Source organism: Geotrypetes seraphini, chromosome 4 (genome assembly GCF_902459505.1).
Source record: "Geotrypetes seraphini chromosome 4, aGeoSer1.1, whole genome shotgun sequence".
Taxonomy (NCBI): Eukaryota; Metazoa; Chordata; class Amphibia; order Gymnophiona; family Dermophiidae; genus Geotrypetes; species Geotrypetes seraphini.
In genome coordinates this window covers 156,418,569-156,436,582 of record NC_047087.1, presented here as the reverse complement: position 1 = coordinate 156,436,582, position 18,014 = coordinate 156,418,569, and the positions used below count along the sequence as shown (strand labels likewise).

General features: G+C 43.4%; 1 protein-coding gene across 1 annotated transcript in view; it reads left to right on the top strand.

The window, feature by feature from the left end:
- The window catches only part of LOC117359286 (V-type proton ATPase subunit d 1), a 642,574-nt gene that overhangs the window by 359,538 nt on the left and 265,022 nt on the right, over positions 1 to 18,014 (top strand). Inside the window, exon 6 of the mRNA XM_033941795.1 lies at positions 1,510 to 1,587. Coding sequence (XP_033797686.1) covers positions 1,510 to 1,587 — 78 coding nt within the window. The remainder of the gene's footprint in view (positions 1 to 1,509; positions 1,588 to 18,014) is intronic.

The following is an 18,014-nucleotide window of genomic DNA, read 5'->3' as shown; positions in this document are numbered from 1 at the left end:
TTCTCCTTGAGAAATCCAGGACAACCCAGATACAGGGGATGGTAGTGGGAGCCCATGACTTTAAAGTCTATTTGACTGAGCCCAATGTTTTGCCCAATATATAGTCTTGGACAGCTTCTGGGAATATGGGGACTTTAAGGCTTCTGGCTCAACTACTTGAAGTCAGAGGCCCTTGCACTTCCCGAGTCTCTGTGAGCCCGCTGCAATGGGTGTACATTTCTTTTTACTATCTCGGCATACAGCTGCCCATAGATAAGTTACATAAGAACCGCCATCTCCGGATCAGACCTTCAGTCTATCAAGTCCGGCGATCCACACACGCAGAGGCCCAGCCAGGTGTACACCTAGCGTAATTTTAGCCACCCATATCCCTCTATGCCTCTCATAAGGAGATGTGCATCTAGTTTGCTTTTAAATCCTAGAACGGTGGATTCCGCAATAACCTCCTCTGGGAGAGCATTCCAGGTGACCACCACTCGCTGCGTGAAGCAGAACTTCCTGATATTTGTCCTGGACTTGTCCCTCCCCAGCTTCAGTCAATGTCCTCTTGTCTGTGTCACATTGGACATTGTAAATAACTTATTTTCCTGCTCTATTTTGTCGATTCCTTTCAGTATTTTGAAAGTCTCGATCATATCCCCTCGCAGTCTCCTCTTCCCAAGGGAGAACAGTCCCAGTCTCCTAAGTCGTTCCTCGTATTCCAAGTTCTCCATACCTTTTACCAGCTTCGTTGCTTGTCTCTGCACCCTCTCCAGCAGTTTTATATCCTTCTTTAAGTTGGGAGACCAATGTTGGACACAGTATTCCAAGTGTGGTCTGACCATTGCTCTATAAAGTGGCATTATAACCCTCTCCGATCTGCTCGTGATCCCCTTCTTTATCATGCCTAACATTCTATTTGCTTTCTTTGCAGCTACCACGCATTGTGCTGATGGTTTCAGGATCCTATCAGTACACCCAGGTAGTGTTCGCTCTTACCTAGAGTTGCACCTGACATTTTATACTCGTGTAACTTGTTCTTTCTGCCTAAATGAATTACTTTGCACTTTTCCACATTAAACTACATCTGCCATTTCTCTGCCCATTTCTCTAACTAACACAAATCACTCTGGAGTTCCTCGCTATCCTTCTGCGATCTGATTGCCCGGCATAGCTTTGTGTCGTCTGCAAACTTGATGATCTCACTGGATGTTCCTCCTTCTAGGTCATTGATGAAAATATTAAATAAGATGGGCCCAAGTACCAAGCACTGGGGCACACCGCTAGTCACTTTATCCCAGTCTGAGAACTTCCATTTATGCCCACTCTCTGCTTTCTGTTCTCCAGCCATTTGTCTACCCATATTAGTATATCTCCCTCTATTCCACAGCTTTGTAGTTTCCTGAGAAGTCTGTACTGGGATTGTTATTTAATTTATTAATTAACAAGCTGAAAAAGGGGAGCAATGAATGAAGTGATCAAATATGTGCACAGGAGCCTAAAAGTTATTTCTTTTTTGTTTTGTTGCAGGCTTACCTTGAATCGTTCTATAAGTTCTGCAAGGCACTTGGAGGCACCACTGCTAATGCCATGTGTCCAATTCTTGAGGTGGGTATAAGATTAAGCATTTACATATTTCTTTATTTTGAATTTAGTGGTAGCTCAAGGTAAGCTACATTCCAGTACAGTATTTCCATTTCCCCCATGAGCTTACAATGTAAATTTGTACCCGAGAGATGCTTATTTAAAAAAAAAACAAAAAACAACAACCCTCATTTTAGGGCTAATCTGCATGCATGCAGAATATAAGGCTGAAATCTGTCAAGTGAGAAATCCAAGTTTCCAAGTTTATTTTGAATTTACTATCCCAAATAATGGACTAGCCTTTTAAATCTTAATCTGGGTAAAGGGAGAAAGGGATTGTGAAAAAGCAGACATAGGAGCGTTTGTGGGCAGTTTCCTTCAGGAGAGACCTTCCTGGGGGGATACACAGTCTCTCTGCTCTAGAGCGGAGGGGGCGGGTAGGGGCGTACAGGTGTACCTTAGAACTTATGTAGGCTGGGGTGGTGGCATGGAATCTTTTACGCGCTATTACAAGAGCCTTGAATGTGCAGTGTTTGTTGATTGGTAGCCAGTGTTCTGTGCAGAGGGCTGGGGAGATGGGGTCATGATAGTTGAGGTTGTATAGGAGGTGGATTGCTGAGTTTTGGACTTGCTGGAGGCGTTTAAGTGCCTTTTTGGCTACCTAAATAAAATATTTTTCCATAATTTTAACAACCATATGCAGTGTTTTCCTTAGCGTCTTTTAGTTGGGCACTCCGCCCGGTTAATTTAGGTGAGCACCCAACTGTCATCTTGCATGACATTGTGAGGTGACAGCCGCAGATCTGCCTATCAAGGTTTATTCTTTATGTTCCGAACCCCAAGCATTAGCAACCTCACTAACAGAGCAGGTGGTGTTACCTTTCCAGACTGGACATGTTGCTCCCCGCGTATCACCGAGACTGAAAGATGAGCTGCTTGGCTACAATAACAGAACGCATCACCATGATGATTATTTTGAAGGGCAAGGTGAACAGTACACTATGTGCAGGCAGCCTCCACCACTCCTGTACTCTATGCCCCGCAGTGTCCCATCAGCTTCCTCGTTTTGTTGATAAGACCAGTGTTCCATCATGCCCAACAATCCGTTCACGCAGCGGCCCCCAGGTCAAAGACCAGTGCCCTAACCAAGAATAGCCTCACCTGCATACATTCCAGTTCAGTAGAAACTTGTCGTTGGGGGGAAGGGGATTGCGTCGAGGGCAGGAGGGCCTGGGATCCCTCCTGCCCGAAATGTAGTGGAGGGTGGGGGTAGGGGGTCGCCGGGGCCAGAAGGGCTTGGGCTCCCTCCTAGCCCAATCCAGTCGTGGGGGGGGGGGGTGGTCGCTGGAGCCAGGAGAGCTTGGGCTCTCTCCTGGCCCGATGTTAATTGGCGGGGCAAGAGGGCTCGGGCTCCCTCTTGCCCCGATATCGTCAGGGAGTCGGCGGGGCAAGAGGGCTTGGGCTCCCTCTTGCCTCGATATCATCGGGGAGTCGGGGGGGCAAGAGGGCTTGAGCTCCCTCTTGCCCTGATGTTGTGTGTGTGGGGGGGTGATGCATCGCGGCAAGAGAGATACCTCATCTCCCCTACCGCGATGCCATCACTCCTCTACCCGAGCTGCCGCGGCAGGAGAGATAGGGCATCTCTCCTGCTGCGGGTCGCGGCAGTTCGGGTAGAGAAGTGATTGCATCGCGGTAGGGGAGATGAGACATCTCTCCTGCCGCGATGCTTGCGGTGGGTAGGTTGCCGGGCCGCTGAACTGATGGCGCCAGCGGCCAGCAGCTCAGCGGACCCTTTTTCGGCACTTAGACCTGGTTTGACTTCGTCTAAGTCATAAAGGTCTAAGTGCCGACTAGGCAACCTGTTAATGTTTTGGTTATACCTGTTGTACGCCTAGGTGTAGGTCGACCCACCTCCCGCCCACTGCCCACCCTTTCCCCTCCTCTAAACACACCTCTTTTCTCTCTGTGCGTTTAGTGGCAGGGGAAAGGCCTAAGCTATTTTTAGATACATCTAAAAAACAGCTTTGGTTATGGGTACTTGGACGATCAGGCTTTTTGATGGTCCAAGTAGCCATTTAGGACACTTTTTGGACATTTTTTTTTATTATTATTATTAACCCCACAGGGTTTATACAAATGATTCAAACATTGTATAGTTCCCCTGTTGCTAGATTATATATTAGTAATAATTTCTCAGAGTGTTTTAGTCTGCAAAGAAGAGTTAGACAAGGTTGTCCCTTGTCTCCTTTGCTTTTTGATATTGTTTTAGAACCCTTGTTATTAGCTATTCAGCAAGCGAAGGAGATACAGGGTATTCCTTATTCAGATCTGGAATATAAAGTCTCTGCTTATACAGATGATATTTTGCTTTATTTGAGAAATCCTGAAACAACCATTCCATGCTTGCTTGAATTGATAGAGAAATTTGGAAAATTTTCAGGATATAAAATAAATTGGAGCAAATCAGTTCTTCCACTTAATGTTCATTGTACAAAAGGTTTATTTGATTCATTTCCCTTTCTATGGAAAGAGGATGGAATAAAGTACTTAGGCATTTGGATAAAAAATACTCTGGAAGAAACAATGAAGATAAATGAAAAATCTTTATTACAGAAGGTAACGGAAATGTGTGAGCAATGGAATCCTTTACATCTGTCTTGGTGGGGAAGAGTCCAAACTATTATAATGATGATTTCCCCTGTGGTTTGTTATCAAATGGGTATGATACCAGTTTTTTTTCAGGGGTCCTTCTATAAAAAATTAAATTTTATTCTTACAAAATTTATTTGTCTGGGCAAAAAGGTTAGAATTTCTTTAGTATCTTTACAAAAACCGATTTCAGAGGGTGGGGTAAATTTTCCAAACTTTTATAGGTATCATCAAGCCTATATTATGCGCCAGGGTATGTATTGGATCCTCCTAGAGCCCATTGACAATATCCCAGATTGGTTATGGTTGGAATGGCAACTCATGTTTCCTCTGCGATTGTGGCATGTTCTCAGTATCAAAATGCCTAGATTATATAAAGACAATAAAATATTAGTAGACACTTGGAAAACATTAAGATATGTGAGTAATATAACACTTATTCCAGTTCACAAATCAAACTATATGGCTGAACTCCAAGATTCAAATTGGCGGATTTAAGGTCATCTGGAAGCATTGGATGATTGCAGGAATACGTGTATTAGAAGGCGTTATTTCCAATGGTAAGCTGCTTGTGTTTTCACAGTTGTAACATAAATATGGCCTTAATAAATCACAAAGTTTTAGATGGATGCAACTGAAACAGGCCATTCAGGTGGGGTTCCCTGAGTGGAAAAATCTAAATAATCAATATACTTTGGAGTTCTTATGCTTTCATGTGGACTTCTAGGACACCAGGCCGCTCAGTGGTACAAATTAATATCTCGATTTATGAATAGAAAAACCAAAGACTGGTCTTAGAGACATTTGGAGCATTGAGATTAAGCATCTAATTACTGTGTCTCAATGGCCAAAAATTTGGTCTTGGAGGATGAGATGTACAATGTCTGCATCTATGAGACAAACATGGTTTTTTCTGTTGCATAGAGCATTCTGGACCCCTGTTCGTTTACAAAAATTAGATTGCTCTAAGTCTGATAGATGTTGGCATTGTCATCTTGAAGTAGGGACTTTAGACCACAGTTCTTCAACCGCCGGTCCGCGGACCGGTGCCGGTCCGCAGAAAATTCCTGCCGGTCCGCGCAGGGCCGGCGAGATGGACGCTGTTAAATTTCCTGCCCTGGTGGTGTTCGGGGAAATCTTCTGTTCCGCCCAGCCTCGGGCGATCAAGACAGGCTGCTGACGTCGGGCATTCCCTCTGAGTCTCGCCTATGCGGAAACAGGAAGTTGAAAAAAATAGGCGGGACTCAGAGAGGGAAGGTCCCGACGTCGGAAGCCTGTCTTGATCGCTGCCCCTGCCGAGTCGCCGAAGAGGGCCGCGGGGAAGCGGCAAGTAGAAGGGAGATGCGCGGTGGTCAGCGTGCGCGGTGGGGGCAGCGTGTAGATTGGGGCCATCAGCAGCGTCTGTGCTGAGAGTCTGCCCACGTGCAGGATGCGGCGAATAGGGGCCTCCGGCTCGTCTTGGGCGGCAGGGCCTGCGGTGCAAAGTTTTTGCCGGCTTGGGGGGGGTGGGGGTCGCGAATGTGCAGGGAGCCTTCAACAGTGGCTGTCTCCTCTCCTAGCAGCTCTATACTTACCAGGGCAGTGATTCACTTTGGCAACTTTACCTTCCTCAGAGGCAGCAACGACTTAAGGCTGCCTAAGGAAATCACTGCTGCAGGCAAGTACTGAGAGCTGCTGGATGGAGAGGAAGCCACTGTTGTAAGCTGGGAAGCTGCTGGATAAAGGGAGAGCTGCCACTGCACCTGGAGGTAGAAAGAGAGATGCTGCTGGGAGGGGAAGAGGGAAAGGGATGGTTAGAGAGTTACTGTTGTATAGGGGGGAGGAGGGAAGGGAGAAGGAAAAAAGGAAGGAAACAGCTGGCAGGGAGATTAGAGGAGGGAAAGGGGAGAGACAGGAATGAGAAAGTAGAGAGAGATTGATGCTGGAAATGGGGTCAGCAGAGAAATGAGAGAGGGATAAATATGCTAGATCTGGTGTAGGAGAGATAAAAATGAAGAAAGCAGTGAAGCTGGAATGAATGATGTAAAAAGGAGAGAGGAGGCACAGGTTGGATGGAAAGGAGAGAGGGGCATAGAAAGAAGTCAGATACATATGGAAGGAGGAGAGGCCAGACAGTGGATGGAACGGGCAGACGCTGGAAGGAAGAGTGGAATGAAGATGAAAGCAGAGACCACAAAAGGTAGAAAAAAATCATTTTATTTCTATTTTGTCATTACAATATATCAGATTTGAAATATATATCCTGCTACTGCTAGAGACATAACTGGGGACTGCAAAGCCTAACACTATTTCTATCATATGTGACTGCAGTATTCTGTTAGCATGATATTTCTGTGTAGCATTCTGTAATAATTTGGCTTGTTCAGTTTTCTTGATAGTAGAGGGGATATATGTGAAGGGGAGGGGAGACAGGGGTTTTGTTGGTCCTTGCTCTGAATATTTATATTTATAAAATGACAATTGTACAGAATATTGTTTCTTTTTATACTTTAATAAAATACGTTCAATATAAAATCATAACTGAGGCTTGTGCAGATGGGATCAGATGGTTTGTGGGGACCGAGCTTGCGGAGACGGGCGAAAATGTGTTTTTTTATTTCGGTCTTAGTAGTTTGCCGGTCCACAAAATAATTATTTTATTTCTGCCGGTCCACGGGTGTAAAAAGGTTGAAGAACACTGCTTTAGACCATTTATTGTTCTATTGTCCATTTATTATGGATTTTTGGAAATCAATTTGGGGCCAAATTAATAGTTTATTAGATAATCATGTGGCATTATCGTATGATACAGTACTATTTGGAATGTCTATGAGGGCTAAGAGCCAAATATCTTCCAAAAATAATAAACTCTTACTTATTTTAACAGGAGTTGCCATACAACAAATAACATGCAATTGGAAAAATTGGAAGAGATTAAACTAACTAACAGTTTTTGGTGGAATTCAGTGTGTCATATTTATAAAATGGAAAGAACATTAGCTATTCAGAAAGGAAATTTTAATAACTTTCAAGATGTGTAGGGACCATTAACAAATTATTGCAATGAATAAGTATTATTGTCCCTGATTTGTACAAATGTAAGAATGGGGTAGGGGTAGGGGGGATTTTATTATATGGTATAAGCGTTATGAGATGTTGAAAGGATGGGAGGGAAAGGGATAATTCTATTTAATATGAAGAATTGTAGAATTTCAAGTGATATATTTAAGTTAAAATAGTTGATACCTTTTGATGCACTTGAAATAAGTTATAAAAATGAATAAAGAATTACAAAAAAAAAAATTTGTTACCACATTCTGCAACCTTGTTGCCAGAATTTTAGTAAAAATCTTATAATCACTATTTAAAAGTGAAATTGGCCAGTAAGATTAGCATTCTGAAGGAGACTTACTTGGCTTCAAAATCAATGTCACATCTGCCAGCCTTCAAGAATATGGGAGCAGCTGTCCATCAGCTAAGAAAATGAAGACCCTGGTAAGAAGAGGGGCCAGAGTGGAGGAGAAAGATTTATAAAAACCCATTTAAAAATCCGTCCAGGCCAGGCGACTTACCCGCAAGCAGAGATTGAATTGCCTGCAATGTCTCATCCACTGTTATAGGACCCGAGAACCCCGTTGCTTCCACCTCTGAGAGACTGGGTAGTGGAAGAGAATCCAGTTAGGCGTCTATTTCAGCCACCGTACCCGTATCTTGTACCCTATATAAAAATCTAAAAATATATTACTAATATCAGTATTAGATGTCTGAGGCTGTCGCTGGCCATCACATATCTGCAAAATATGATTATGGGTGGCTTGCTTCTTCAATTTATTAGCCAATAAACGACTGGCTTTATTATTAAATTCAAAATGATCCTGACGGACTCTGAAGGGCTTCACTTACAACAGCCAACTCCAGTTCGTGCAAGGCCAGAGTCAAGTCACGCACCTGCGCCTGTCCAGACAAATCCCCCCTCCCCCCGGCTACACTGACATTTCACCTCCCGTAATTGACATCTCAATGTTCCTTCCTGTGCCTTATGGATTTTTGAAATATAGGCCTGCAAAGCCCTCATAACCGCTTTGCACCCTTCCCACAAAATCCTAGGGGAGATCCCATTCAAATCATTATATTCTATGCCTTATCTAATAATAATAATAATCAGTTTATATATCGCAAGGCCGTAAAAGTTCAATAAAACAATAAAAGAAATTGAATAGAACTGAAAAAGTTAAAAGCCAATAATTAGAGACACTAAAATGATCAAAATAGTGCATAATAAAATTTTTATGAATTAGCTGCCTAAGTACTTCGAAAACAGATGTTTTTAGATGTCTCCTAAATTCCCCATAAATGTCAGTAAGCAAAAGCAATTGTTCTAAATCCTTACCCCATAACGCTGCTTGATATGAAAAGATTTTGATGATGTTTAAGTTTACATCCTCTAACAGGTAGAAAAACAAAATTCAGATGTGAGTTTCTCTTTTGGTTGCAAAAGAGAAAAGCTCAATTATATATTTGGGAGCTAAACCAAACAAAGCCTTAAAACAGAAGCAACCAAACTTAAACTTAACCCGCGCTTCCATTGGCAGCCAATGCAGTACTCGATAAGAGGGTGTTACGTGATCATATTTCTTCAACCTAAAAATCAGCCTGACCACCGTATTTTGTACTATTTGCAATCGTTGCATATTCTTCTGGGAAATTGCCAAATAGGCAATATTGCAGTAATCAAGTTGGCTTAGTATAAGAGACTGTACCAAAACTGTAAATGATGAAACATCAAAATACGCCCTAATGGACCGAAGCTTCCAAGGAGTAAAAAATCCCTTTCTGACCAAAGAGTTCGCCTGGTTCTTCATAGTCAAGCCCTGGTCCAGTATTATTCCCAAAACCTTAATGAATAGGAGAGCTGAGTTTTAGTTTGAGTTACATAAGAACATAAGCAGTGCCTTCGCTGGGTCAGACCTGAGATCCATCGTGCCCAGCAGTCTGCTCACGCGGCGGCCCAACAGGTCCAGGACCTGTGCAGTAATCCTTTATTTATAGCCCTCTATCCTCTTTTCCAGCAGGAAATTGTCCAATCCTTTCTTAAACCCCAGTACCATACTCTGCCCTATTACGTCCTCTGGAAGCGCATGAGAACATAAGAATTGCCACTGCTAACTCAGACCAGTGGTCCATCATGTCCAGCAGTTCACTCACACGGCGGCCCTCTGGTTAAGACCAGCACCCTAACTGAGACTAGCCCTACCAGCGCACGTTCGTGTTCAGCAGAAACTTGTCTAACTTTGTCTTGAATCCTTGGAGGGTGTTTTCCCCTATAATAGCCTCTGGAAGAGCGTTCCAGCTTTCTACCACCCTCTGGGTGAAGAAGAACTTCCTTACGTTTGTATGAAATCTATCCCCTTTCAACTTTAGAGAGTGCCCTCTTGTTCTACCTACCTTGGAGAGGGTGAACAACCTGTCCTTATCTACTAAGTCTATCCCCTTCAGTACCTTGAATGTTTCGATCATGTCCCCTCTCAATCTCCTCTGTTCGAGGGAGAAGAGGCCCAGTTTCTCTAATCTTTCGCTGTACGGCAGCTCCTCCAGCCCCTTAACCATCTTAGTCGCTCTTCTCTGGATCCTTTCAAGTAGTACCGTGTCCTTCTTCATATACGGCGACCAGTGCTAGATGCAGTACTCCAGGTGAGGGCGTACCATGGCCCGGTACAGCGGCATGATAACCTTCTCTGATCTGTGCGTGATCCCCTTCTTTATCATTCCTAGCATTCTGTTTGCCCTTTTTGCTGCCGCCGCACATTGTGTGGACAGCTTCATCGACTTGTCGATCAGAACTGCCAAGTCCCTTTCCTGGGAGGTCTCTCCAAGTATCGCCCCAAGTATCCTGTATTCGTGCATGAGATTTTTGTTACCAACATGCATCACTTTACACTTATCCACATTGAACCTCATCTGCCATGTCGATGCCCATTCCTCGAGCTTGATTATGTCACGTTGCAGATCTTCGCAATCCCCCTGCATCTTTACTACTCTGAATAACTTCATATCATCCGCAAATTTCACCTCGCTCGTCGTACCTATGTCCAGATCATTTATAAAGATGTTAAAGAGCACGGGTCCAAGCACCAAGCCCTGTGGCACTCCACTGGTGACGCTCTTCCAGTTCGAGTATTGTCCATTTATCTCCACTCTCTGTTTCCTATGCTCCAACCAGTTTTTAATCCACGTGAGTATTTCACAGTGTCCTTCTTCATGTATGGCGACCAGTACTGGACGCAGTACTCCAGGTGAGGACGCACCCTGATAACCTTCTCTGATCTGTTCAAGATCCCCTTCTTTATCATTCCTAGCATTCTGTTCGCCCTTTTTGCCACACATTGCGTGGACGGCTTCATCGACTTGTCGATCATAACTCCCAAGTATCTTTCCTGGGAGGTCTCTCCAAGTACCGCCCCGGACATCTTGTATTTGTGCATGAAATTTTTGTTACCTACATGCATCACTTACACTTAGCCACATTGAACTTCATCTGCCATGTTGATGACCATTCCTTGAGAATGATTATGTCACGCTGCAGATCTTCGCAATCCCCCTGTGTCTTCACTACTCTGAATAACTTCGTATCGTCTGCAAATTTAATCACCTCACTTGTCATACCAATATCTAGATAATTTATAAAGATGTTGAAGAGCACGGGTCCAAGCACCAAGCCCTGCGGCACCCCACTGGTGATGCTCTTCCAGTCTGAGTATTGTCCATTTACCCCCACTCTCTGTTTCCTATGATCCAGCCAGTTTTTAATCCACGTGAGTATTTCACCCTCGATTCCATGGCTTGCAATTTTCCAAAGTAGTCGTTAATGCAGAACCTTGTCATACACCTTCTGAAAATCCAGATATACAATGTCGACCGGATCGCCCTTCTCTATCTGTCTGTTTACTCCCTCAAAGAAGTGACTGGTCCTCATCAGTCCGTGTCCGTCAAGGTGATCAATGATGCTGTCCTTTATCAGTGACTCTACCATCTTTCCCGGTACTGAGGTCAGACTCTCTTAGCGGCCGCTGTGCACTGTGCCGTCGCCTTCATTGTCATGTCCACCATTACCCCCAAGTCCCTTTCTTGGGTACTCTCATTCAATAACATCCCTCCCATCGTGTAATTGAACCTCGGGTTTCTGCTTCCTACATGCAATACTTTACACTTCTAAACGTTGAACTTCATCTGCCATCTCGTCGCCCATTCTCCTAATTTGTCCAAGTCCCTTTACAATTCTTCGCAGTCCTCCTTTGTCCGAGCTCCATTAAATAGTTTAGTGTCAACTGCAAATTTTATTATCTCACACTTCGTCCCTGTTTCTAGATCATTTATAAATATATTAAATAGCATCGGCCCGAGCACCGAGCCCTGCGGAACACCACTCGTGATCTTCCTCCAGTCCGAGTAGTGGCCCTTCACTCCTACCCTCTGTTTCCTACCCTCCAACCAGTTTCTGATCCATCTATGTACGTCTCCTTCCACCCCATGGTTCTTCAGTTTCCGGAGTAGACGTTCATGGGGCACCTTGTCAAAGGCTTTTTGGAAATCTAGTTATATGATGTCTATGGGGTCTCCTTTGTCCATCCGTTTGTTAATCCCTTCGAAGAAGTGCAATAAATTCGTTAGGCACGATCTCAAGAAGTTCGTTTCTTTCAAAATGTTCATCGATGTTTTCTTTTATCAGTGCTTCTGCCATTTTCCCCGGAACCGAGGTCAGGCTCACCGGTCTGTAGTTTCCCGGGTCACCTCTTGATCCCTTTTTAAAGATGGGTTTAACGTTGGCTATCTTACAATCCTTCGGGTTCACGCCTGTTTTCAAGGATAAGTTGCAAATTTGCTGCAGTAGTTCCGCTATCTCCTCCTTTAATTCCTTCAGAACCCTTGGATGTATTCCGTCCGGACCCGGGGATTTGTCAGTTTTTAGTTTTTCTATCTGCCTGCGCACATCTTCAAGGCTCACTTCCATGGATGATAATTTCTTTGCTTGACTTCCATTGAAGAATTGATCAGGTTCTGGTATGTTGGATGTGTTTTTGTTTGTAAATACAGACGAAAAGAACATGTTAAGCCTTTCTGCCACTTCTTTCTCCTCCTTCACCACTCCCTTCCTGTCTCCGTCGTCCAGCGGTCCCACCTCCTCCCTAGCCGGCTGCTTCCCTTTAACATATCTAAAGAACGGTTTGAAATTTCATGCTTCCCTGGCTAGCCTCTCTTCATACTCTCTTTTGGCTTTTCGAACCACACGGTGACATTCTTTTTGATACTTTCTGTGCTCTTTCCAGTTCCCGTCAGTTTTGTCCTTTTTCCGTTTCCTGAATGAATTTTTCTTATTGCCTATCGCTTCCTTCACTATTTTGGTTATCCACGCCTGGTCATTTGTTCGACTCTTTTTGCACCCCTTTCTGAATCTGGGGATGTATAGATTTTGCGCCTCACTCACCGTGTCCTTGAAAAAAGACCAGGCATGATTTACCATTTGCCATTTTTTGGAAGTGTTCCTAAGTTTCTTCCTTACCATTTCCCTCATTGCTTCGTAGTTTCCTTTCCTGAAGTTAAAAGTTGTCACTATGGTTCTTTTTCCTTTCGGTACTCCTACCTCAACCTTAAACTTGATCATATGTTTCCCAGCGGTCCCACTACTTCCACTTCCTTTGCAGGTCCCCTTAACCCATTTAGGATTAGATCCAGAGTGGCATTTCCTCTCGTCGGTTCTCTAACAAGCTGCTCCATGAAGCAATCTTGTGTAGCCTCCAGGAATTCTGTCTCCCTAGCGCATTTTGAGCTTCCAAGTCTCCAGTCTATCCCGGGGTAGTTGAAGTCTCCCATAATAACCGTGTTGCTGCTTTTGCATTCTCACTTCATCTCGGCTTCCATTTCCTCATCGATATCTCCGGTTTACCCGGGTGGACGATAGTATAGGCCCATCTTTATTTCAGGCCCTTTCCTTCCCGGTATTTTAACCCATAGAGATTCCAGCTTGCTGGTCGTCTCTGCTGTGTCCATTCTTGTCGATTGTATGCTTTCTTTTATGTATAGGGCTATTCCACCTCCATTTTGTCCTGACCTGTCCTGGCGATAGAGCTTGTATCCCGGCAGTGCAGTATCCCATTTGTTTTCCTCACTCCACCATCTTTCAGAGATTCCAATGATGTCTATGTTTTCTGCACTGGCCATGGCTTCTAGTTTCCCCATTTTGTTTCTTAGGCTCCTTGCTTTAGTATATATGCAATTTAGATCCTGGTATTTTTTGTTGCCTTCATTTCCTTTCCCTGTGCTTTGGTCTTTAGTTTCTTCTCTTTTGCTACAATCTTTCTAACCTCTTCTTCTGGGTTTATTGACTCTTGCAATTTGTCCTTTGTTTCTTCCCAGCCTTTTTTCCCCTTAGTATCTTCACAAGATACCTTCTTCTGAATTGTCGATGCTTGGTTGACTGTCGGCTTTCCCCTTCTTCTTAGTTTAAAGCCTGTTCTATTCCTCTCTTGGCGTTGTTTGCTAGAAGTCTGGTTCCTGCCGCGCTCAGGTGCAGTCCATCTCTCCTGTAGAGCTTGCTCTTGCCCCAAATGATGTTTTAGTGTTAAACAGGCATGGTGAAGCTACAAAAAACTTAGTTTTTTTTAATTAAGCTTCAGTCTAAATTCAGTCATGCATTACTCCATTAGACCTAATACTTCTGTTGCTTTAGTTATAACTTTAGAAGGAGAAATAGCAAATGGAATAATGATCGTAAAATCATCTGCATAACTAAACAGCTTTATCCTCAGCTGGGACAATTATGCACCTAACGATGACATATAAACATTAAAAAGCAATGGGGGCAATGATGAACCTTGCGGAACACCAGATGAATTATTCCAAATACCTGAAAGATCATTATTAAAACAAACTTGATAGGTGTGAGACATGAGAAAGCCCCGAATCCATTCTAATACCTCTCCTCATGGTCCATTAAATCAAATGCAGAATTCATATCAAATTGCATGATCAATACATTAAGACCTTTACAAACAAAGAATGTAAATTGTCCAAAATAGCTGCAATTACTGTCTCGGTACTAAATAAAGGGCTAAAACCAGATTGAGATTCATGCAAGAGAGAAAATTGATAAGATGTTCCATTAGTTGAAAATGGACCAATCTTTCCATAATTTTTTACAAAAAATGGGATGGATGTTACTGGTCTATAATTAGTGACTAATGCTAATGATTCTTTGGGGGTTTGAGGGATTGGAGTTATTATAATATGACCATTATTAGTGAGGAATTTTCCATTTCTCACTAATAATGAGTGTGGCGTGTGGTATCGAATAAATTTGTAACCAAATTGAACAGTTATTGTGTATTGATACCCATGGAACCCATATTAGATGAATCAATTTTAGATGAATAAAATGCTTTACGTTTTTCTTTTATCAGTAGTTTGTAAATTTTTATGTTGGATCTCCAGTTATTCCAATCTAATAATTTTCCAGTTTTTTGCCAGATCCTTTCCAATCCTCTTACTAATTGTTTCATTTTTAGGAGTTCATTATCAAACCACTTATGTTTATTCGAACAAGGTTTACTTTTTCATTTAGGGGCAATTTTATCTAAAATAGATGTATTTGTTTCTATCCAATGGTCCCAAAAATCAAACCCTTCACCAAGCTCTGTTAACAACTCATATTGTGACCAATATTCCTCTGGATTAAGATTATAAAATGTTCTTTTTTAATTCTTGAATGATTTTTAAATTTTAATTGATTCCAAACTAAATTAAAATAATAAGTGAAATGATCGGCCTAAATATCTTGACACCAGATATCATTGGTTGGAGAGATAGAAGGCTCTAAAGTCTCCTTTAAGGACATAGCTACCACATCTAAATGATGACCTTTTTCATGTGTTTGTGTAGATAAAGGAAGACTATAATATGTACCGGGTCGGCCAACAAAGAGTCCGACAGCCTCTATGGGGCTCTAGGAGGAGGATCCCCTGCACCCAGAAGGGATAGAGCAACTGGGTCATGATCAGACAAAGTGCTCACACATATATCACAGTCCACCACCCTCTCCACTATCTGGCCATGTCCCAACCAAAGATCTATATGGGAACTTGAATCATGCACCGAAGAGTGAAAAGTATAGGCAATAAGCCCCAGGTGAATCCCTCTCCAAATATCAGATAATCCCCAATGTGCCATAAAGGACTTTAATTGTTCCTGGCCTGCACCAGCATATAGCACCGATGCCGCCGAATTATCCCAAGTGGGGTCTATGGTTAAATTAAAGTCTCCATCCTAGCACAATCTTACCTTCAGCATATCGCAATAACACCCTATCCAACTGTTGAATAAATTTTCCTTGGTTATCATTGGGAGCATAAACATTAAGTATGGTAAAAAGGTCAGGACCCAGGGCCAACTGTATCAGCAAATATCAACCCTCTGGGTCTCTCCTTATCTTCTTTACCTCATAGGGAAGTGACTGTGCTATTAAAATTCCCACCCCTCTAGTTTTTTTCCCCACCTCTAACATTAGAAGCAAAGTAAGCATGAGAATATTTAGGGTGATGCATTTTCTTGAATAAGCAATATCGAGGCCTGCAGCCTAAGAGCTTCCATAAACATTAGTTGTCTTCGAAAGAGACTATTCAGGCCTCGAACATTGCATGTCACAAGATTAATTTTCACTTTCCCAGTCATCACCCGGTAAGAAAAACCCACCCCCCAATATCCAAAAGAAAAAAGAAAGTCACCCCTCTCCAGCTAGCAAAGACCACCAAAAAGAACATCCAAGAAAAACAGAAAAAAATACCATAACAATGCCCCTACAAGACTGACCCCAGTACCCCCTCCAACCCCCTGTAACTTGAGAAACCACCAAACAAAGGAACTTATTGAAACAGGAGGAAAGACCCAACCAGCGTGCCCCAAAAACCCCCTCCGCATACTCCTAACCGCCCCTAACGGGCAGCAGCCTAACCCCCTATTATCATTCCCAGTACTTTGTCATGAAATAGAGGGAAATACAAGACTGAACCAAAAACATAGATCATTAACATCATGATAATATCTCAGCACTCAGACATCACAAGACATCACACCATGGAAATACCCAGTTCTTCATTTTACTCCTTCTGATGGTTGTGCCGATGACAATTGCCACTGCAGCTGCCTCTTCTCCAAAACTGGTCTCTGCCACCGGGGCAGCAGCTTGGAGGGCTCCCTGGGAGGCCAGGCACCAGCCGCTGTTGAAGATCAAAGCTCAGGGAGCTGTTCTATAGCCTCCATCTGCTTACAGACCCATCGCAATTGCCCTTCATGATAATATGCCAAGGCAAATGGATGCTGCCTCTTATATTGGATATTCTTGTCCCTGAGCAGCAAAGTAAGCGATCTCGACATAGGTACAACAAGCAAGGTGATTAAATTTGCGGACGATACAAAGTTATTCAGAATAGTGAAGATGCAGGGGGATTGCGAAGATCTGCAACGTGACATAATCAGGCTTGAGGAATGGGCATCGACATGGCAGATGAGGTTCAACGTGGACAAGTGTAAAGTGATGCATATTGGTAACAAAAATCTCATGCACGAATACAGGATGTCCGGGGTGGTACTTGGAGAGACCTCCCAGGAAAGGGACTTGGGAATTCTGATCGACAAATAGATGAAGCTGTCCACGTAATGTGCGGCGGCGGTGGCAAAAAGAGCAAACAGAATGCTAGGAATGATAAAGAAGGGGATCACGAACAGATCAGAGAAGGTTCTCATGCCGCTGTACTGGGCCATGGTGCGCCCTCACCTGGAGTACTACGTCCAGCACTGGTCGCCGTACATGAAGAAGGACACAATACTACTCGAAAGGGTTCAGAGAAGAGCGACTAAGATGGTTAAGGGGCTGGAGGAGTTGCCGTATAACGAAAGATTAGAGAAACTGGGCCTCTTCTCCCTCGAACAGAGGAGATTGAGAGGGGACATGATCGAAACATTCAAGGTACTGAAGGGGATAGACTTAGTAGATAAGGACAGGTTGTTCACTCTCTCCAAGGTAGGGAGAACGAGAGGGCACACTCTAAAGTTGAAAGGGGATAGATTCCGTACAAACGTAAGGAAGTTCTTCTTCATCCAGAGAGTGATAGAAAGCTGGAACGCTCTTCCAGAGGCTGTTATAGGGGAAAACACCCTCCAGGGATTCAAGACAAAGTTAGACAAGTTCCTGCTGAACAAGAATATGCGCTGGTAGGGCTAGTCTCGGTTAGAGCACTGATATTTGACCAGAGGGCCACCATGTGAGTGAACTGCTGGACATGATGGACCACTGGTCTGACCCAGCAGCGGCAATTCTTATGTTCTTATGTAATTCTTTCTGGTAATATCTTGATATACTTCCACCTCATAAGTATCCCACTGTATTGAACTATGTGCCCGGACCCAATGCAAGACCTTTTCCTTCAGTTTATAGTTGCAAAAACATGCGACTATATCGCAGGCCAGATTAGCGTTTGGATGACCCAAAGCGCGATGTGCTTATTCCAAATGCACTGTAAACTGAGAATCAGTAGCCTCTTTTTCCTAGAAAATGGATTGTACCAATTTTACCACTACATGCTTGGTGTTTGAATATTCCGGGGACTCGGGTAGGCCTCTAAATTGCAAATTGCATTGGCGACTTCTATTTTCTAAATCTTCAACTTTATTGGTAAGCTGCAGCATACTGTAGACTGGTGACAATCCTATATTCCCTGATCACAGCCAGCAATTGAATCCAAATGTTCCTCCAGGCACATCTCGGTCTCCACAGC